Source organism: Danio rerio, chromosome 19, assembly GCF_049306965.1.
Source record: "Danio rerio strain Tuebingen ecotype United States chromosome 19, GRCz12tu, whole genome shotgun sequence".
Classification (NCBI taxonomy): domain Eukaryota; kingdom Metazoa; phylum Chordata; class Actinopteri; order Cypriniformes; family Danionidae; genus Danio; species Danio rerio.
The window spans coordinates 26,715,981-26,738,995 of NC_133194.1; the positions used below are offsets into that span (position 1 = coordinate 26,715,981).

Genomic DNA, 23,015 nt, shown 5'->3' on the forward strand with positions numbered 1-23,015 from the left:
CCTGATCGGGAGCAGGTTCAATTCATATAAACAGGATTAGATCGGCTTAGTTCAAGCAAAGATAATACAGAAAGTATGTACCGAATTCTGATATTTTCTTACAGTAGTAGTTATATACACTTGGTAAAATAATGCATAATTTTTAAATATATATATAAAGTTATAGTCATTAATAAAATAAATAAAGTTATACATATTAATAAAACGTACGCAATCTGCACCCTCGAAATGAAAGTACAAAGACTGCCATCTGGTGCAAAGAGAAAACTTATTGATATGAACTTTTTAGATCGCTTTAGAACAAATTGTGTATAATAGAAATGCACAATATGTGACTTTTTTTAAAAGCAATAATACATTTATGCAGTCATGAACATGTTTTGATAGTTAATATGCCAGTGATTTGATGCTTCACAAAAGTTGCAGACGCCTTTACCAATATCAAAATGCTTTTGTAAACAACCAGTTATTCTTTACACCGATTAAAAAACGGCTACTATAATAAAGAAAATCTTCTCTAAATGTAGAACTAAATACATTGATTTGCATTGAAATGCATGATGAATACTCTTGTCTTGACAAATGAAAGTGTAAAGCCTGCAGCTCACAACAAATGTGGAAAGTTCTTGCGTGTCATATTTAACAAGCCGTTTACTGCTAATTTGATGTAATTTTGCTCACATGGATAATTGAATATTAATCAGATGATGTCATTACGCTGCTGTGCCGTCAGCCAATCGTTGCATTGCTGATCATGATTTCGAGGATCAATAGATCTGTCCTTCATAACACACGCAGCGATCTCAGATCAGTTCATCCAGACATTCTAATCTGATTCGCGAACTTGTTTGAAGAACCAAATTAGCGAGAGATCAGTTATTAAGATTAAACGATCCAGAATCTGCCAAATCATCTTAGATCATTTAAGCGAGGTACGAAGAACGGACCCCCGGTGTCCCTAGCTCCAGAATCTGTTGCTCTCAGCAGTCACACTTTTTAAATTTATTTATTTACTTGACCACAGCCTTTTTATTCATTATTTTACCGCAACTCTTCTCTTTTCGTCTGTTTTAATGATTATAAAACTTAGTTGTGTCTCCTTTCTAAATACAACTAATGTGGTCCAGCGGTTAGCACGTTAGGTTAAGATGCCGCAGACCCGGGTTCGATCCTCCTTAGAGTAACTATGTTTTCAATTTTATTGTTAAGACATATAATAACTGTTAGGGTTGTTGAACATTTAAAGTTCTAAAAGAGCTGTTTTCTCAAAAAAAGACGTGATAGTGTCATTAGAAACTGATTTGGAAATGACCTTATTTTAATATAGTCAGTCGTGAACTGAGGTGGGCCGGTCTGAGGCTTGAAACTCCAGGGCTGAAAAGGAGTCCCACTCCGGCCCTGCTGGGCACTACGGACAGCCGCATTGACTTCCTTAGTATTTATTTCCTTACTGTGAAAGTCAATGGTTACAGGTTTCCAGCTTTCTTGAAAATGTTGTCTTTAGCGTTTAACACGGGAGTCACCAACCTCTGAAACTAAGAGCTACTTTCAGGCACCGATTAACGTGGAGGGCTACCAGTTTGATGAACACTTCTCAAATAACAAATTGCTCAATTTACTTTAATTATAATTAAGTTTTTGGTAATAATTAATAATATTCATCCAGGTGAAGTCACTGATCATGTTATGATTCTCTTAAAGTTACCAACAATAATTTAACAGGGTAGGAAAATACCCCGTAATTAATATATCAATGTGCAACACTATTTTATTTATCTTTGCAAATATTTACATTTTTAAATGATTACTTCTATATTAGAGAAAGCTTACTTGTAAGTGGCGTTATGGTGAGCTATTTTAGAACAGGCCTGTGAGCAACACACGAGAGCCTCGTGGGCTACCTGGTGCCCATTGGTACCATATTTGGCGACTCCTGGTTTAACAGAAAAGAATTCATAAAGGTTTGTAACCATCAGGTGACGCTTAAAGCATGCGACCTGCTTATACTTACTTCCTTAAGCGCTGGAATAGAAGCCATCCATTTAGTATGGATATACAGCCATCCTCAGTATATCCTTTTTACACAGATGCTGCCCCCTTCGTGGGGTATATTATCGGGGCCGCCAATGCGCTTCTAACGGGCAATATCGTCAATACATTCCAAAAAAAAAAAAAAAAATTACTGTTGTACATGTTCCTAGTTGCATAGGAAATCGCTGACTCTCTTTTTGCTTTATTTTCAGAACTGGTATCAGAAGCAGAGCCGCAGCTGACTCCATCTCTCCTTTTAAGATGATAATCCCATAACCACAGCATACACAATTTGCGTCAGCATTCATTTATACATTTTAAGTTACCCCAGAACACCTCATCAGTTTCTCACTGCTCAACACATCCACACATTCCGTTCAATACCATTTTTGGTTTCAAAACACCTTAAAGTCATAGGACTATTCAGGCTTCCCACCAGATTCATAATCCAGTCACTCATTCAGAATTGGAGCCACCACCACAGCAGCACACAAGGGCTATCGTAACAACACATACAAACACTAGGAAGGTGGTCTCCCGACACCTTCAAATCTTATATCTGACTCAGCCACAGCCATCTCAGGGAAGCTCAGAGGACCCTCACCAGCAGACGCAGTAATCCCAGCGGCCAAGGGCATGGGCCTAGTCCAGGGAGAGAATACGACCCAACCATACCAGCTTCCCGAGGGCAGAGGAACTACCCAGTCTCCCAAGGGCGCGGGCATGACCCAGCCATCTAACTTCCTTTTCTTCCTTCCAGCTGATTTGCACTCAGCCTTCTCCCCCTTTTCACTCACCTAACTCCAGTAGGAGTTCTCTCCCTGCCCAGGCCCCCTTGTCAACCCTGCTAGCCTAGCTTTTATTTATGTTCATTTTTGTTTATTTCTCACACTTATCTTTTATTTTTTAAATTTATTTATATATATGTATATATATATGCACCCACGCATATAAATATATATTTATATATAGTGCTGTCACCCTCAAGCTCTAACTCCCGCGGAGTTAATCCCGAGCACCGGACCCCCGCAGGGGTCATCGCCCAACTGCCATTTCACCCTCCAGCTGGGGCTTCACCGACCATTCCTTTTCCCGACTCCAGCTGGAGATGGCACATACAGCTCTCTCTCCCGCAGGAGAGCCAAGAGCTTCGACTCTCGCAAGAGTCAGTAAAAACGCCCCCCCCAAGGCCCTAGATTACCCCATTATATATTTATATATCTATATGTTTCATATAAATATATAATTATATATAGTGCTGCCACCTCCCAGCTCTATCTCCGCAAGGAGTGTTCCTCGAGCAAATTACTCCTTCGGAGTCCCCGCCCCCCCTGCCCCCCTTCACCCCCCTCTCCAGCCGGAGTCCTTCCTTCCCCTTCCTTTATATGACTCCAGCAGGATTCCCGCCCACCCCATGGCTCTGACCCCCGCAGGGGTCTCCCCGAGTCTCTACTCAAGCAGGAGTATTCACAGCCCACGCCAACTCTGCTCGGGTTCCCGCAGGAACCTGTTTCACCCTTTGCTCCAAAGGAGCCCTCTTTACCTTTTCTTTTTCAAATAACTATATCCAGCAGCCGGATATAGCATTTCAAGCCTTTTGGGGAGTTTCTTCGAATACACGGCTGCTGTCCCGAGCTTCATGCATTTGGGGAGCTCTCGAGAACCACCTGATCTCGTACTCCCCTCACATGCTCTATGGACCTGGCGGGAGCCCTGGGCTCAACTATCTCCGAGCTCAGGGTTCTCTCCCGGGACAGCATGCCAAACCTGCTTACAGCTGTCAAGCAATATCTAAGTGTGAACTCTTGAAGTGAAGTTTTTAAACTAATTTCGAGAGGAGCACGTGATATAATTGACAGCAGCTGGCCACCTATCTACACTCATTAGTTAGCCAATCAGATCTATCCTAACCCACTATGAGTAGCCTAGCTAGACATTACTCCCTTATCTTCGTTTTCCGAAGAAACCCCCCATCCACCCCTTTCTCCTCCTTTTCTCCTTTACAAAAAGGGGAGCTCTCGAGAACCACCTGATCTCGTACTCCCCTCACATGCTCTATGGACCTGGCGGGAGCCCTGGGCTCAACTATCTCCGAGCTCAGGGTTCTCTCCCGGGACAGCATGCCAAACCTGCTTACAGCTGTCAAGCAATATCTAAGTGTGAACTCTTGAACTATCCTTTAAATCACTTTTTAAATACAAATGTGCATTTTAATTTGATTAAGTTAGACTATGTATATAACACCACAAATGTGGTTGTTTATGTCCAGGTAGAAAGGGGAAAAATACCATCAGAGCAGGCCTTAACCAGTTTCATATAAAGGTTAGAGTAAGGTTGGTGCATTTGCTGCAAAAAGTGGGCAGTGAAAGCAGGTGTTCAGTCAGTTTGATGAGACCCTCATCTCATCTAACATCCTGTTATGCAGCTTCTGTTTAACCACAACAACTGAAGTGAGAGGATGTTGCTGCAGCAAGAGTCCAAACGCTGTGTTGTTTCAGACACTGTGGTTTTTTCAGCCCATCACAAACATTATGCTCTCTACATTGTTTGTTTGATCTTGATTTTTGATTATGAAGTGGATTGTGTCTGTTTCTAAAACTGTAAACGATAAAACACTGAAAAACATGTAATAAGCTAAAAGTGTTATATGCTACCTAATCAAAAGATTAAGCACAACTTCAAGCCAAATTTAAATATTAAATTATATTTTTAGGTAGAGTTCAATTCAGAATTACTTTCCCTCCTCAGTTATAAGCCTCTGTGTATTTTAACTAGTTTGTAATAACTGACTTCTTTTATCTTTGCAATGATGATCGCACATAATATTTTACCATTTTTAAGATACTAATATTCAGCTCAAAGTGTAATTTAAAAGCTCAACTAGGTTAATTAGGCCAGTTTTATGGTAATTAGACAAATAATTAAAAAAAATATTGCTTAAGGGGGCTAATAAAATTTATCTTAAAATGTCTTTAAACAATTCACAGGAGAGCTAATAAATTTAGACTTGATCAAAAGAATGTACATATAGGTCACATCACGTATGCTAACACGACATTATAAGTATATTTCTGAGAGGAGCATGAAAAGTAGACTTAAAATAGATGGAAGAGTACTACTTACTGATAAATGTTTTGTTATACCACTATGAAACCATACTGTTTAAGTTATTATTATTATTATTATTATTATTATTATTATTATTATTATTATTAGAATGCAGTCAAAAACGTCATTTCATTTCAAATAAAAGTCACATTACTGAAAAAAACATTTTCAAATACACTTTTTATTAGAAAACTTTATATTTAAATAATAAAATACAGAGAACATAAATCACACAACGAACACAGTTCCTAACTAATAAATATTCATGATTATAGACACTTTAAAAACATTTAAAAATGTAGAAGTCAGGCAGTCTTTTTGTATAAAGACGCACATATTCACACTGTGTTTGAGATTGTAAACTTTCATTTCAGTTTTTTTTTTCCCAGCGCGCTCAAGCATTCCTTTCTTCAATCTGAAAAAAGAAAAATCAGAACAATAGTCACAAGGGCCTTTGAGAATTATCATTTAAACAGGTATCTACTGTTTAACACACACGTTCTGATTTAGTTTTACCTTCATTCTTTTGATGGACTCCCATCTTGTTCATGACTAATCAGATCCCCAGAGAAACCCTGCACAAAATTTAAAGATGAAAATTGATCTGTGGTTAAAAGCTGGTCAAAGAATTTGCTTTGTTTAAACATTTACATTTAATCTGCTGGACACAGTTGCATTTAGGATTTTTAAAAACACACAGATCATAAATAAAATAGTACAAATTCATGTAAATAACCCACTAAACCAAAACGTTAAAAATTGCTTAGAGACTTTGTTGAATATAACCTAGTTAACACATTCTCCAAAAACATTTAGTACATTTTTGACATGCGAGATGACACCAATGACTTATTCCATTTTGCGTTAATATGAAATTAGAGATACAGTCAGAAAACTAGAAGCATAAGCAGCACAATGATATTGCTAACAGTCAGATTAGTCATTATTACCGTAGCTGAAAACCTATTCATCAATTTGACAGCACACATGCTGCAAAGCTTCATAATGCAAACACAAATCACAAAACCGGCTGCAAATCCTCACAAAAACACAAACAGAATTTGTATTACTGTATGTTGTCCTTTTCATCATTATCCTGCTAAAAGGGCTAATTTATTTTTTTTGGAATATTTTGTTGAATATTATTCTTATCTGCAATTTATGTTGACCCTGTTTTAACAATGAATCAATGCAAATTTATTCTTATTAACCATGAACTTAGTAACAACGGTATTTATCTAATAACAATTCACAGTTAAATGTCAGTTTATTTGGGTTTTTGTGCAAAAGACAAAGGAATCGTTTCATCTGTGCTTAAATAAACAAAAACAAAAAAACTGACCTTCATGTCACTAACCACTGCCTATAACTGTTTTCAGTTCATCCCCTTTAAATATTTCCATTGTAGTCTGTTTGCATGTGTTGTAAGGATTTGCAGCATGTTTTTCTATTTGCTTATTAGAAAACACTGGGTTCTAAATGGTTCCTTTATGTTGTCCCAACACAAATCAATTAAGTTTATTGTTTTTTACAAATTTAAGTGGATTGAACATAAAACAATTATTTTTCCCCCAAAACTCAAAAATTGTGTTAATTAATTTAAATAAGTAGCTTGAACAAACAGCAAAAATCTTTTTTTGAGTGTGTGCTTGCGTTTCGAGGGTCGTGCAGAAGTCTGTCTGTGTGCAATGCGCATATGACAAAGAAGTTTAATTTATCTGCTTGTATTTTTTTTTCATGTGATGTTTTTTATACAGGTAATTGCAGTACGTTAAGCTCTCTCGGCCACCGTATATTCTACATTTTAGAATACTTTTAAAACAGGGTTTTACACGGTTTCACGAAGAGCAGATTCAATGACTTTCAAGGTCCTTTTAAAGCAACATTCATTTGAAATCAAGCACCTCTGTTATACATACCCCAGCATAATGCAACGCCATTAAAGTCCTTACTGTACTGAACATTTCACTTACACAAATTCTTCACAAATTTTGACTATTTTAAAAAGTCTTTTTCAAAGAACTTTAATAAAATGTGTTAGAATTCAATATTTAATGTTTTTTGTAATACTGATCAAATGTGCATTATTTATCAGTGTTATTGGACAAGATTTAAATTTTAAGTTTTTTAATTTTAGAATTTCAAATCTTTTTTCTTCTGTTTTTGACAATTAAGTACATCCATAAACAAATTTAATTTCAAATTTAATTCAAGCACTTTCAAAAACAAAATGTTTTATTTAAACTACTTCCGATGCCTTGAATGTTTATGTTTGAAATTCCAGTACTTTCAAGAAAACTTGGAAACCCTGTTAAAATATTCCAGAACTACTCACAAAAATGTTGGCCACTTTTATATTTTATCTTTTGGAACTTGACAGTAACTTTAGTTGTTAAATATTATTTCAAGCTTTATTACATATAGTATTTGAAGCCTGCTATTTTACTAAAGAGCAATAAAAATTATGTCCAGGAATTTTTTTTTATTAATTTTAGTGTTTCTCTTACCATAACAGATGGAAAATCTTCTTTAAGACTATTCTGTTTACCTGTTAAAAAGAAAAAAAACAAGACATATTTTGTATTAGCAGTTTTACCCTCCTGACTATTATTTTACAGCTATTATTCATGCATACAATGCACCATACTATGTTACATTACACATTTTTAGTTGAGAAAAGTATATTACCATATGAAATTTTGCGGTGAGCATCTTTTCTTGTGAGCCTAAAGAGGATAAAAATATTGTTACCTTTTATTCAATTCACAGTGTTGTTTATTTTATATGTGGAAGGTGTAATACTGACCCTCTGGACTTTCTGGTCACCGAAATATCTAAAAATTGTAATGAAGAATCCAACAGTAAATGTATGATATATTACAATAATAAGCCACGATGGTGATATAATCATTCAAATCCTTCATATTTTTAATTGATCTATAAAGAAACAAAGCAAAATCATTATGGTCTAGTCTAGTGTTTTTACATTTGGCCATAGATCAAAGATGAAAAAGGGGTTTTCAAGCAATAAGTAAATGAATAAACTAGTGTAATACAGCTTTATTTACCCTCTTTGTTCATTACAATATGTCCCATTTATTTAATGAATTAACTAATTGATTTTTTAAAGGGGGAAAATAGAACTATTATACTTTTTTATTTTGATTCAAAAGACACTCATTGAAATGTCAAATAGTGTAACAGCAGTGTACATATTGTACCAAACAATCTTGCCAGGTATTTAGAACAAGAATTATTGCATGGCATAATAATAGTCTTGATGCATTTCTGAGGATTACAATGCAGCCCTAAAATAATGACTGAGTAATTAATTAATTTTGAAGCTTCACTGAAGCTTTCCCACTAAACTTCAAATAACAAGGTTTTACTATTTGTCACAAAAATAATTTAATCATTCATGTTATAATATACAAGTGAAGTCAGAATTATAAGCCCTCCTGAATTATTAGCTCTCTTGTTTATTTTTTCCCCAAATTCTATTTAACTGAGAGAAGATTTTTCCATCACATTTCTAAACATAATAGTTTGTTCTGTAGACTATTAAAAAAAATATAGCTTAAAAGGGCTAATAATTTTGACCTTAAAACGGCTTTAAAAATTTAAGACTGCTTTTAATCTAGCTGAAATCAAACAAATAAGACTTTCTCCTGAAAAAAAAATATTATCAGACATACTGTGAAAATTTCCTTGCTCTGTTAAACATCATTTGGGAAATATTTAAAAAATCCAAAAAAAAAAAATCAAAGGGGGCTAATAATTCTACCTTCAACTGTATATTTTCATGTATCTTTTTTTCCAGGGTAAAATAACTTTCATTTTTACGCAAATATATATGTTTCACTGAATGGTGCATGGAATATTACTTCACCCATGTTTTTATTCATTTACTTCCACAAAAGTTATATGAAACATTTAACTTTACACTTTAACTAGTGTAAATTTAATGTGCTTTATTCCAAAACAGGACATCTCATCTTCGAACCAGCATACAAGCATTCTGAATAAATTTGAGCATTTTATTTATTTCAAAAAGTCCATAACGATCCAGACTTTCACAAGACTTAAATTCTAATCACTTCAATTCAGGTTTGTATTGCATTTATGTGATAGATAAGTTGTTGGTTCATTCCGCCGTGGTGGCTCCAGATTAATAAAGGCACTAAGCCGAAAAAAAATTAAATGAATGAATGAATAGCACATTTCACAAATAAATTGGGTATATGCACAAAATTGGGTATATGCACAAAGACTTTAAATTTTCAGTAACCCATTTCAAGCGCGTCTGGTTAACTGTTGTGCCATTACAAAATAGCAGTGTTTAGAGTTTGTTTTCTTTAAAAATCTATGATTTTCACTGCCTGATTGATATAAAGTGGGTTTCAGAATGTACAAGAAGCACTGCATTAAGTTCCATTGTTCCTTTCATTTAAATATGAACATTTATTTTACCACGGTATTGTCAATGAAGCTTCTACTCTTCCAAAGCAGCCTCACAAAAAAGTGCACGTTATACAAAAAAGCAAAAAAAAAAAAAAATCATTTAGTTAGTTACAACTTAAGTTAGTAATAGTTTAAAAAATTTTCTTTGGGGTTAATAACATTTTAACTAACTGTTTAACTGTTAGACTTGGACTTTATATAAATATGCTATCATAACCTGTATTAAATTTAAGTGATATCTATGTATATAATATACTTTTAGCAAATACATTTGCTATAAAGGTATCTATTTAGCGGTTTCACTTCTTTACTGTCATGGTACTTAACATTGTGGATAAATTATATGTTGGATGGACAACTTCACTAATTACTAATGTAAAATCCGATTAAGGCATGACCAGCATTCAGAGGCGGGTGTGAACTTTTCAAATTCAAAGTTTATCCAGTTTAAGTTTCATCTATTTGGAATTTATAAAAGCTATTACTTTTAGTATTTACAATAATAAATAAACCTAGGAAATCAGAATGTTAGATCTCACCTCGGTGTAACCCCACAGATATAATGATGGTTACTATTATTGTAAGAAGTGCTGCCACACAGCCGGCGTATAGAAGCCACGAGTGGACTGCTTGTCGCTCTGAAATATAAAAATAAGCAGAGAAATGGAAATTAAAATCTATAATACTAAAACAAAACCTAAAGGTGTGTAATGCTTTGTAAACACTGTAAAACTTGTTTTTTTGTGAATTTCTATTCATTATACACTCTCAGAAAAATTAAGGTCCGTATCAATACCTCAAGGGTACATATTATTACCTAAAAAGTACAAAAGTGTTCCTCTTAAAAATTTTTTTGCTACAAATATATACTTTTGAGGTACCAATATGGACCCTTTAAGTACAAATGTGTACCTTTTGAAATGGTACCATGCAGTGACAGTTAAGGCACCTTAATTTCTGAGAGTGTACAATACACTATTAAAAAATGTGTCAAATAACTGCATCAATTATAGATTTTTTACATTTATTTAAAAGTAACTAACAAACTAGATTTTTAACTCAACAGACTTTTGTACATATTTACAGAATTACATTTGGTTACTTTTCATTCAATCACAATTTGTCATTTCAAAACATTAAAATGAGTTTTCAGCTGTGGATTTTCTACAACATTGATAAAAGCTATCTTTCATTTTACTAAATTGAATTTAGTCTCAGCTGATTGATATTTTTGCAATATAAAAAATCTAATGCTATAATGGATGTTTTTACTTTCATCACTTACCGTATTGCTTCAGAGATTTAGAGAAGTTTTGGCCTTTATATTCAACACAGCACTGAATTTCCTCAGCTTCAGTCCACTCGTCTGCAGGAACAGCGAGATGAGCTCTGGTGAATTCTGTGGCTGAATCAGTGTCATTTGTCCAGGCTGACTCGGTCCATCCAGAGAGCACTTTCTCTCCAATCATCCAGAAAACCCGCACCTGAGATGGGACAACTCCTAAAACCAAACACTGGAGCTGGACTGATAGTGAATCAGCTTCTGGAGACCAGTAAAAGATGGACAGTTCTGGAACAGTTCTGGAGTCATCTGCAGCACAGAGCATCAAGACAAAATCTCATTTGTTTTATTGATGAGACAAAGAAAAGGTGATTTGAACTCAGATTTACCTCTAGTTACGATCACCCTGGATCCATTGCCGATCATAGCCATTGAGTTAAAATGGGAAATGCAAACATACAAGCCAGAATCTTTAGTAGTCAAGTTATTGAGAGTCAAAACACAAGAATTACCATCAAGACCAAGGACATGATTCTCATGGGGGCTTATCACTGTCATGAACTGACCAGTTCGTAGATTCAGCTTCTGCCATAATACAGCATTAAAGCAGTACTGAACTTTCTGCTCAAATGTGCATCTTAATTCTACAGAGCCTCCGACTGAGACATGTGCGAGTGCCGGAGACTGAAACTGGAGAAAGCCATTTATAGCTGCAGGTAAGATAACACAAAAGTTAGCTTAAAATGTTTCAGAATTGTGTATCTTATGTCTCTCACACACAGTTAAACTTTGGTATAATGTTAAAATCTTATATGCTATTAAATGAATACTTGTGATAGAATGTTCTTAAATAAAAATGCATGATAAAAATAAATATATCTAAAACTTACTTTGTGAAGCAGAAAAGCAAGAACAAATGAGCATCCAACCATGCAACCAGGTATCCATTTGAACAATTTCAAAGAGTCTGATGTACTGGTTTTGGCATTCTCAAAATCAAATGACAGCCTTTCTGACTGAACATGAGCTGCAAGGAGAAACACAAAAAAGCTAGAATCCCTTACAAGTCTCCAGGGGGTGGACCCTCAATGACTATAATGTAAGTCACTTGTGCAAACACTACCCTGGAAAGACCTGTCTACAATGCGCATCAATGTTCCCAATAGTCCGTAGAGCTCAAACTTGCAAACTAATTCAATAAGATTTTAAAATATCATGCTTCCCATAAAAAATAGCATTATTGGCTGATATTTACACATTCAGACTTTCTCCTTAAAAAAATTCTAAATAGCGAAATCATATTAGCAATCAATGACTATCAAAGCATTGCTCACAGTCAATTAAATTGTGCTAATGCTGATTTAAAGTCATTCTTACTCAAAATTTGAGACTAAATATTCAAAGCAGCGTGGTAAACAATATTAGGACCGTGTCACAAGTTGTCAATGAATGAATATACAAGCATAAAACCAACTTTACCTCAATTGCAGCGACGGCTTCATGTAGTGCTCTGTTACTTCATTATTATACAGTTCTTTATTCACTCTAGTTAATTAGCTCAGGGTTGCACCTATTTTAAAGGCACTATACAAATGGTCAGTGTATAACTATGATATTTTATATATGTAACTCTCGTGTGTTTTGATATTAATGTGAATTTACTACAGTGGCAAATGCTGTTTTGAGTCACTTTTCTGTTTTCCAAAGTTTAAATAGTTTCATGTTGAACCCTGAAATATTAAGACTTGAGAACTTTCCTTTAAAGACAGAGGCTTAACAAGTTCTTTGATTGGCACTGGAGTTATATAGCACCCTAACCACCCCAAAGAACAGCTGAAGAGACAGTTTGTGTATGCGTGCGTGCGTGCGTGCGAGGGTGTGTGTGTGTGTGTGTGTGTGTGTGTGTGTGTGTGTGTGTGTATGTGTGTGTGTCAGTCTTGCTATTACCCATATTCTCATATTTTAAATGTCAACATTAAATAAACTCAGCAGCCAATGAGGAGTGATTAAATATTTGACTGGTAACTTGACATTTGCAGAGACATTTTTATTTAATTGTGTGACTTTCTCAAAACATTATTTGCTTCAGTTCTTCTGTTCTGCAGTGAAAATACACAAAAATCTTGTTTAATGTTTTTTTTACCTCAAAAACCACTGGACTCCAAAAATCCTGGAGCGACTGATAACACATGAGTTTATAGATTTATGCTTATAGAGGTTTAATGCCGCAGGTTAAGACAGTATATTTCAGATATCATTCACAGTCACTGTTGCTCTACATTGGAGTGGCTTGCTTTGCAGTGCATATTTTCATTCAAAAAGGTCAACACAAACTGAGCAGGTGTTCTTCTTGTCAGTTGACTCTTTGTATGGTTGTTTGCAGTTAATCTGGATGCTGTGACTTGTTTTGATGTAACCACACAGGAGTTAGACGAAAAGCAGTGTGAGAAAGATCGGCCAGTGATGAACGCCCACACCTTCACTCACAAACATCTCTCTGATTTCTCTAGCCTGCACTTCAAAGCCTGTGCAATGTCATGTTTAAATGTCACTATAGAAATATAAATTCTACATTTGTCCGTGTGTCAGGATTACAGCTCTGTGTTTTGATTTTCTGCAATTAAGCAGAAAATCAAGAAGGAAAAGTGTTTCCAATTATTGTTTTATAAAGCAGGTTGTAATTTGTCTGTATTAAAGTATTAAAAACTGAGACTTTATTAGAGAATTTGAAATGTCTATATTTATGGTCAAAAATGCATTGTCAATATTGCACGTTCAATAAATCATGACACTAGCAGTTTGGTTATTTATAATCTGTGGGGGACAGTGTATGCATGCATCAAACATCCTGCTGAACTTGCATCTCTTTTAGGTAGGTCTAACCACACGGTATTCAGATGCGAGCGTAAAAAGGCTATATGCCCGCGCATTTGCATCATTGTTGGCATGCATTGTGGTTTTCATCACATAGAAAAAAAGCTGTTAGTGTTGCAGAACCCAAGATATGCGTAAAGTTGATCTCTGTGCCTTTTTTTACTCATATATAACACATATTAGAATTTAGCATTTAGCCAGGCGAGGCAGTGGCGCAGTAGGTAGCGCTGTCGCCTCACAGCAAGATGGTTGCTTGGTCGCTGGTTCGAACCTTGGCTCAGTTGGCGTTTCTGTGTGGAGTTTGCAAGTTCTCCCTGCTTTCGTGTAGGTTTCCTCTGGGTGCTCTGGTTTCCCCCACAGTCCAAAGACATGCGGTACAGGTGAATTGGGTAGGCTTAATTGTCCGTAGTGTATGAGTGTTTGTGTGTGGATGTTTCCCAGAGATTCCGCTGTGGCGACCCCGGATTAATAAAGGGACTAAGCCAATGAACTTTGTGCCATTCTTTAATAGACCCAAGATTACCAAAACCCACGCGAACATGGGGACAACATGCAAACTCCAAACAGAAACGCCAACTGATCCAGCGGGGACTCGAACCAGCGACCTTCTTGCTGTGAGGCGACAGTGCTAACCGCTGAACCACCGTGCCACCCTATAATAATAATAATAAAATTAGCTAAATTATCACAACCTCTTTAATATTTTTTAATGACGTTATAGCTTTTGAATTCTAAATTAATTAATCTTAAATTAATAATTAATAATAAAGCGTATAGTTACAATCTTCCAGTAAATAGTCTATAGCCTATTTCAAAGAAAAAAAATTAAAAGTATGACACACATACATTTCCAAACCAAACTTCTGTCAGTTCACAGAAAATCATTCGACATTTCAGTATTTTGTGTCCAAACCCAATATTCTATAGACTAGACACAGCTGTATAGTAATTTTTTTTCCAAAGAAAAAAAAAACTTTAATAAGTAGAATTTCCTTTTAGGCTAAAGCAGGGGTGCCCACACTTTTTCCTATAAAGGACCAAAAACCAAACTTGATTGAGGGCTGTGGGTCCAAGTTTAAGATACCAAACCGTATTACATTAAATTTGCCATGGGTAGGCCTAATTTTAAAGTCCTTTGCGTATTATTCGAAAATAACTAGAAATCATTGCTTTAAAACATATCAAATAATGATGCAGTATAATTTTTATCATTTTATAATGAACTTATTATAGTAAAAACATAAATAATCCCATTTATAACACAATGGAGTCCAGTGCGGAATACACTAGTCAAGCTGCTCCTGCCTTTGCCTTGATTTGTTTGTTGATGTTTTGTGCATCTGTCAAGTGAAAGTTTTTACATTTTTAAAAGTCTGATTCATTTACAACATTTTAGTTGGCTTTGTTTCTAGTCCCTTAATTAAACAAAGAAACAAAAGGGTATATTCATTTTTAAAATCAAGTCTCTGTTGAAGGCATTCGCCCCAACCAACTCCCCATCATTTTCCCTCTCTTTTCAGATGGGACGGCGAGCTAAAAGTTACCATGGGCCAACTTGGCCCGCAGGCTCTACTTTGGGCCCTTTTGGGCTAAAGCATCTAAAAGCGCTACATGCAGAGATCTGGAGTGTGTGCTGAGCTGAACTTTCTCCCCGAAACTATAGCCTACCTGAATTTCAACCTGAACAATGTACGTCTCAAGTGTTTAAACACACGAAAGAAGGATGTCAACCTCTCTCTATTAGCCTAATCAACATTATACCTATTTACGCTGCGGTTGCAATAGAGTATAAGAATACTGTACTTTTCGAATGACATGCCACATATGAGAACCAAGCGCACTGTTGGAGAGTAAATTGCTATTCCCATAACCACAACCAAGTTTGAATAGTTTTTCTTTAAAAATCACAGGCTAAAATAATTTAACTCAATATCAACAATAGACTAGGTTACTTTGGTGGTCTATAACAGCTCTTAGCTTACTGCATCAGATCATCCATGCTTTCCCAGTGATAGGTTGCAGCTGGAAGGGCATCCACTGTGTGAAACATATGCTGGATAAGTTGGTGGTTCATTCCGCTGTGGCGACCCCAGATTAAAAAAAGGGACTAAGCTGAAAAGAAAATTAGTGAATGAATGAAGATCATTTATGCGTCTTCTGATTTTTTTATCTGTAAAGTTTGCCATTTAATATGATCAAAATTAGGTTAATGTTTACATTTTATGTGTTAACAGCACACGTTTAATTTCAAGCACAATAATATAATTCTTGAGCTCTTTAGAAACGTTTCACAAACAATTTAAATCTTATTTCGGTTTGCACTGGTTGACAGTGCCGAAAAGCCAGTTTCGAGGTCGGCGCTAAGCCTCAAATCTTCTTTGCTCATATTACTAATCTTACCACCCGCTCCCCTGACCTACCTATTAAATCAGTGAAAGCTTGAGACGACAGTCTTGCGGAATATAGAACATAGGCTTGCTGCTGCATGAATAATTACTCAGCAAATGTTGATTAATTATATAAGTCTGGAGAGAATTAGAAAGCTGTAAAAGTATTTACCTGGTTCACATGTGAATAATGGGATATTTACCTACTGCTTAAACAGAAGGAATGAACAGACGGACCAGGTGCGATGCAGGACAACTCGCGCCTTTAGGGACGAGTAGTCTTTAGTGCTGCTTTGTAGAGCTCAAATTTGATATTAAGCATTTGTTATCGTGGGTTTGGTGAGTTATAGTGTTTCTCAGAGATAACAAATGTGCCTTTGAGCGGTTATTGTTCAAATGACCGTGGAGGATAAGTTTCAGCACTTTGGATGTCCTTTTGATTCGCAAAGGAAATACTCATTGGATTTCGAACAGCGAATTTGCTGTCTTGAAAAAACTCAGGTAAGAGAATAGTTTTCAGTTTCACGTGTAAAAGAGTTGTCTATTGCCTAAAGTGCTATAATACATTGTAACATGTTAAAAGCTTGAACAATGCGTATAAATTGGATAAACGTTGCACATTTATTTTACAAAAAATTAAAGGTTACATTGCCTAATGTAATTATCCACTGCACTTGTAACAAACTAGCTTTGTCACGTATGCCTTTCTGGTTTGGCTAATACGTGACATATTCCTGTTCAACGTGTTCAGATATGGTCAAACTTTGACAGTCTGTTCTGTTTGTTTAAGTTTACAGAGAAAAATAAACGCTCATCAGCACAACTGACAGCAAACCCCTCCCTCATGTTTGCACTATAGACACCAGCATTGATAGAACAACTTCAACATTTAACCATTGTATCCCCAAGGAAATGTTTGTCAGGTTTATATTTCTCAATGTGTGTGGAGAATAGTGGTATTAAACTGATTGGGAGAATTATTAATTTGACCGCAAATAGGTAAACAAAGAGAGACAATAGCATGATAAACACTTTTTACTTTAATAAGACAATATAGGCCAAGGCTTCCCAAACTTTTCAAAATAACAATATCAGTGACTCACGACCCTCACATTTCGGAGAGGTAGTTATAAATATACAAACATTACACACACAACAATATAAAAACCTATAAAAAGCCTATAAAACACGGGCATAATGACAACAGTGCAACAGTCTAACAGTCATATAATTTTATAGTCATTTATTAATTTGTTTACTTTAATATTAACCTCACCAAAAGAGACTGATGGGCACAACGTTTTCAGCACAAGTCTATTTTTGGTTTACATTTGGAGACCAGCACTCACAGATTATTCTCAATGTTCTGTTGTAACCTGTATTTATTTTTTAATGCATTTCATTGACATAATGGTGTCAGAAAGTTTATAAAATCAATCTGCTGCATCTGACTCTGATGCTATTGCCGTGTTGTTAAACTGACGGAAACAAACCAATCCTATGAAAAAATAATAATTGAAATTCATTTGCGTTTTGTTAATTTTTATGTAACTATTAACTACTATTTTTATCTTCTGTGGGTTTAGGATAAAATATGGTAATTCTAATAGTTTAATAAAATGTATGTGACATTTGAAAATCACCAAAAGACCCATTGTCATTGTCCCATAACCCCCAAGGGTTGTCAACCCCCACTTTGGGAACCACTAGCCTAGGCTACAGCCTAGTTAACCATTGTATTAAGATTGTAATTATAAAACCATGGCTCATTTTGATAAAGGTTGTTTGAAGAAGCCAAAACCAACCAAGGTCATCTCAACATTAAACAATTTTTACTTGGTGAAGATTTTTTGGGGCTTTTTTGTTTGCCAGCCTTCATAGTAATGTAATGTGTGTTTATATAGCACATTTATCGTGTACGGCCATACACCCAAAGCTCTTGACAATCATAAGGAGGCTCTCTCCACACCACCACCAGTGTGCAGCATCCACTTGGATAATGCAATGGCAGCCACAGGACAATGACAACAGGGCGCTCACCACAAACCAGCCATTGATGGAGTGGAGAGACAGTGATACAGCCAATTCGGTAGATGGGGATGATTGGGAGGCCATGATGATTAAGGGCCAATGGAGGGAATTTGACCAGAACACAGAGGTTATAAAACTACTCTACGAGAATTGCCATGGGATTTCTAATGACCACAGAGAGTCAGGACCTCAGTTTAAGGTCTCATCCAAAAGACGAACATTTCATCCACCCCTAAAAGTATTTTTTATGGGCATTGAAAATTCATAACCAATAAGCAAGAAAAGCGGCTTAGGACCCAAGGAAATCTGAAGGCCCCCAAATAAATACCAAAAAGTATAAATGATACTATAAATTATATAAAAATAGTTTTCTATCATATTTTGTACGGTGAAGGTCTAAACATTTTTTAAACGTAATTATTACATCTGTGCAAATGTGTCCCCCACCTTCAATTATGCACCAGTCTAGCAGTCAAATCAGTAAGGATTTAGTGTTAAAAGCTGAATACTTCATTTGTTATGTTTAGTTATAAATTTATCTTAAGAAAACAAATTGGTTCAAAAGTTTTACAAGGTGCTTTAAGTGTTATTATTAATTTGCATTAATGTAAAATGTAGAAAATGAGATTAAATGATATAAGGAAAAAACAGCTAAGTAATAATAATGAAAAAATTAAAGTACAAAAGGTGCATTTTAGAACTTTTGGGCGCTTTGGCTGTTATTGCTTAGAGCCCCAAAATCACTAAATCCGCCCCTGCTGGCACTTTGAATAAAACAAACACCTATGAGAAAAACAGAACCAATAATCATGGTTAGGGGCATCTCGGTGGCGCAGTGGGTAGCAAGACCGCCTCACAGCAAGAATGTCGCTGGTTCGAGCCTCAGCTGGGTCAGTTTCTGTGTGGAGTTTGCATGTTCTCCCCGTGTTCACGTGGGTTTCCTCCGGGTGCTTCAGTTATCCCCACATTCAAAAGACATGCGGTTTAGGTGAATTGAAAAAGCAAAATTGGCCATGTTGTATGTGTGTGAATCCAAGTGTGTATGGGTGCTTCCCAGTGTTGGGTTGCAACTGGAAGAGAATCCGCTGCGTAAAACATATGCTGGTTATGTTGGCAGTTTATTCTGCTGTGGCAACACCTGATAAATAAAGGGACTAAGCTAAAAGAAAATAAGATATTGAATCAATGAATAATAATAATGCCTCTTGATGATTTAAGAAAACTGAACATTTACAGCAATGGTGGGCTATTGATATAGTATTGAGGATGGTTTTTGTCAAAATTATTATTATTATACAAAATAAAAAAAATCAGACATATCTTGACTTAGACTGAGTAAATTAAACTTATTTTTTTAAATAAATGTAATATCAAACATAATATTCACATGACCTTTTCTATTGTATAAAAGTTTTAAATAATAAACGTTATTAGGATTATTATAAGGTATCTCACTATAAAAAAATAGATATCTTCTAAAAAACGTTCTTTTGTGGATCTTAAAAGGATTATTCTACATGGAATTTATGGCAACCCCTTTTGAAGACTTTGTATTTGATTTTATTTTTTCTCTCTTTTTACGGCTAGATGGCGCTGTTGTATAGTGTAGGTGAAGCGTTTTTGGCTTTGCTGCCGTCTACCCGTGGGCAAAACGGCGTTTACTTATCAACAGCGTGGAAACAATAGAGAGAAGCAAGCTTTTACATGAAGACGAGCTGCTTATAAAAAAACGAGTTACTAACGTGTTACTAACCACAGACTCTGCGCTTCAGAGTTCCCATTATCTGGAGTACCAGCGTCATCTGGGAGTTCGTCAGAAATTGTTGTAACCTACACAAACGAGAGACTATCATAACAACGCTGGAGCCAAACATAACAGATCCAGGAGAAGCACATTTTGATGTGAGTACAGCCGTTAAATCGTTGCGCAGCATTGTGAAGTTAAATAAATGTGTCGTGCAGTGTGTATTTAAAGATAAAATACGACAAATCCTGAAAGCTGAAACTGCTGAAGTGGGCGATAAGTGATAGTAAGTTAAAGTATGTTTGAGCTGAGCGTGAACGGTTAACCAAATCATTTCATGCAAAGTTGAGCTGTGAACTTTACATCATGTAACAAACATCGAATATGTCCGGGTGGTTTAACAACGTTTGTTTAGTGACCCTATTTAGATTTAAAAAAAAAAAAAAAAAATGAGAATGAGAAAGAAACACGTGCGTTTCAACCTCGCCAATTCAGGATGTGTTTGTCATTCTTGGGTGACTTGATTACAGTGAGTTTTCTTAGTGTTGAAAAGTTTAATTTAGTTTGCGGTGTGGTGCTTTTTGAACATTTGTTCACAGTAGATACATCAAGAGCACATTTTGCTCATTTGTGAATGTACATTTCCTTTTTAGAATAATTTGCTGGCTGATCTAATAAAGTTCAGATTATATCACACTGGTGTTTTCTTGCAAACTGTTAGCTGGACCTGCAGTGAAGTGCAAGTATGCACACTTGATTACTTATTCAGTTCAGTTGGGGTTTGGCACTGGGTAAAGTAATTACACGTGGCCTGTCAGTGTTGACTAACAGTCATCTAAAGACAATTTAAATAATTTAATAAAAATATTGCATTATTAATATTATTATTATATATGTGATGCATGGCATCTGCACATCCACTGCCTCTATTTTTATAGTTGTTTGTATGCTAAGAAAGCTTTAGATTTATATTTTGGTGAAGTGCAATTAATTTCTGTCTGAAAAAATAATATACAATAATATAACCAGCTTTTTAATGGTAAACTGGATTTTAAACAAACACACAAAAAAATGTGCAGTTTTATACTGCCCCCTCACACATCGATTACTCTAGAACAAAATTTTAGAGCATCATCACACTGGCACACACACTCACACACACTTCATCACAACCCCACTGCTGCCTGGCAATCACATCATCTGTAGTCATGGCAACTGGGCATGGAGATGAAAGCTTCCTCTGGGAGAGTCATTCTCTTCTCCTTCATTGACTCAACGCTTTTCCTCTGTGAACTAAGACGTGTTACCTGCTTGCACGCAAATGCCACCATGGTTTTTCTTCAGAGAATCACTGAATTCTCACCCTAATGGATTTTCCGCTTCATCTCTGAATAAGGCTTATGTTGGTGGCAATACCCCTCACCCCCCACCCACTCTACTGCTTTGTTTCTAAATGATTGTTTTTGTGCATTGTAATGATTGCAATTTGCTATCTCAGTAAAGCACTCTTTCTTACATATTCTCATTTTCTTTTTGTTCCTTATATCTTACATAATATACAATTGTTTTTATATTTTATTTTTAATATAAATGCATTGTGAGGTTTGCTTTCTGTGGTTTCATTTTGCTGTAGAGTTTCAATAATTGATAAACATATTTTTTAAAAATTAATGTAATAAGAAAAATCCTGTGATGGCAATAGTACAAATACTTTAGTATACATTACAATAATAAGAATAACTGTCCTTTTGTTAAGCCGTGACGTGGGATACTGTTTCTGGGTCCAAGCCTCTACTCATTTGAGTTGAGAAAATATTAGTTTATGACATCTTTTTAGTCATATGACACACTACATATTACCCCCCCCCCCCCTTTAATTTTTTTCCTTCTTTAAATATTTCCCAAATGTTTAACAGAGGAAGGAGATTTTCACAGTTTGTCTGATAATATTTTTTTTTCTGAAGAAAGTCATATTTGTTTTATTTTGGCTAGAATAAATGCAGTTTTAAATTTTTATAAACCCTTTTAAGGACAAAATTATTTGCCCCTTTAAGCTATATTTTTAAGACTGTCTACAGAATAAAACATCATTGCCTAATTACCCTAACCTGCCTAGTTAACCTAATTAACCTAGTTAAGCCTTTAAATGTCACTTAAGCAGTAAATAAGTGTCTTTAAAAATATCTAAAAAAAAAAAAAGGTTAAATACAAATAAAAAGAAAGCATACATTTCTTTTGTCCTTTTTTTTTAAAGAAAAGTTCTAAGAGAGGGTATTATAGACTTCCTATTCAGTTCGATAGAGCGCTGGACCTGGAAACCGCTTCACGCTTAACAAACGGGTGAAATATGTGTAATTGGCCTAAAAATGTCATTGTAGAATAGTCAGAAAAAAAAATATATTTTCCGGAAGGGCTTCATGATGTGTGCTGTCTGTAGACATAGGGTATAAATAAGTTTGACGTTTAAGAATTGATGAAAATCCAACAATAAATTATTTAGTAATTAAATAAAAATATATAATTTTGTATTTCGTTACTTGCATATTCAGGATATTTATCAGTTCCATTTTTGAGGAACACAAACAAATCTTCTGAAGCAAATGGCAGACTTTGTTGTCTGATTGCCTTTCAGGTCTTGAAGAAATTCAGGAGAAAAATGTCATGCCTGGTCATAATCATTGTTTGTTGATCTCTGATGTACTCGTTCACATTCCTAGTAGTAAAACTTTAGATCTCAAGGAAAACGCTTCTAACAGTAAATACTTTAGTTTAGACAGGGTCACTGACAAAAACAGAAAAGTTTAGAGCTGACAAATATTCTTGGGTTAAAGGGTTCACCCCTAAATGAAAACTACCCTATATGAATTACTCTACCTCAACCCATCCTAGGTGTATATGTCTTTGTTCTTTCAGACAAATCCATCCAGAGCTATAATAAAAGTTCTCTTATTAAAAGTTCTCGTAATCTTTTAGGCTTTAGAATGGCAGACAGTAGGTGCTAAATTTCTTCAGTCCAGGGAGGGGGAATAGGCCTTTAGTAGTGAATAAATGCATGTTAAAATAAAAATATATCTATTTCAAAACTTATAAACACTGT

General features: G+C 35.3%; 2 protein-coding genes and 1 long non-coding RNA gene across 10 annotated transcripts in view; 2 read left to right on the forward strand and 1 right to left on the reverse strand.

The window, feature by feature from the left end:
- Positions 1-5,294: 5,294 nt before the first annotated feature.
- LOC101882070 (uncharacterized) lies at positions 5,295-16,408 on the reverse strand. 5 transcript variants are annotated; one of them, XR_012395074.1, is made up of 10 exons: positions 15,739-15,871; positions 11,773-11,909; positions 11,272-11,592; positions 10,886-11,191; positions 10,140-10,238; positions 7,946-8,076; positions 7,828-7,865; positions 7,647-7,687; positions 5,656-5,714; positions 5,295-5,554 (listed from the first exon to the last, which is right to left on the reverse strand). XR_012395074.1 is itself a non-coding variant. In XM_073931749.1 (10 exons), exons 2-9 carry the CDS (start codon positions 11,828-11,830, stop codon positions 5,658-5,660), a joined length of 948 nt encoding a protein of 315 aa, XP_073787850.1. In that variant the 5' UTR covers positions 11,831-11,909; positions 15,739-16,408; the 3' UTR covers positions 5,301-5,554; positions 5,656-5,657. The 5 variants fall into 5 exon arrangements, 3 of the variants coding, with proteins under 3 accessions (XP_073787850.1, XP_073787851.1, XP_017207906.1); XM_073931749.1 differs by having other exon boundaries at positions 5,301-5,554; positions 7,946-7,973; positions 15,739-16,408; XM_073931750.1 differs by lacking the exon at positions 15,739-15,871 and adding an exon at positions 12,362-12,660 and having other exon boundaries at positions 5,301-5,554; positions 7,946-7,973.
- Positions 9,091-13,595, forward strand: LOC141379094 (uncharacterized). Its single transcript, XR_012395076.1, has 3 exons — positions 9,091-11,250; positions 11,533-11,598; positions 13,266-13,595. It is a non-coding gene; the product is annotated as an uncharacterized lncRNA (long non-coding RNA).
- sema4ab (sema domain, immunoglobulin domain (Ig), transmembrane domain (TM) and short cytoplasmic domain, (semaphorin) 4Ab) overlaps positions 15,878-23,015 on the forward strand; it is a 70,486-nt gene continuing 63,348 nt past the window's right edge. For 2 of the 4 annotated variants that reach the window (XM_005170096.6, XM_694864.9), the window contains exon 1: positions 19,780-20,076. The gene's annotated coding sequence lies outside the window, so the exon portion shown is untranslated. Of the gene's footprint in view, positions 16,645-19,779; positions 20,077-23,015 lie in introns of those variants that run through there. The other 2 variants (XM_073931748.1, XM_073931747.1) reach the window with 2 other exon arrangements.

Coding starts and splice junctions, on each gene's coding strand:
- LOC101882070 (XM_073931749.1), bottom strand. CDS start 11,830: ATGGATACCTGGTTGCATGGTTGGATGCTCATTTGTTCTTGCTTTTCT. Junction 7,974..10,139: donor ATCTGTGGGGTTACACCGAG/GTGAGATCTAAC, acceptor TACAATTTTTAG/ATATTTCGGTGACCAGAAAG. Junction 7,688..7,827: donor TCACCGCAAAATTTCATATG/GTAATATACTTT, acceptor TCTTTTTAACAG/GTAAACAGAATAGTCTTAAA.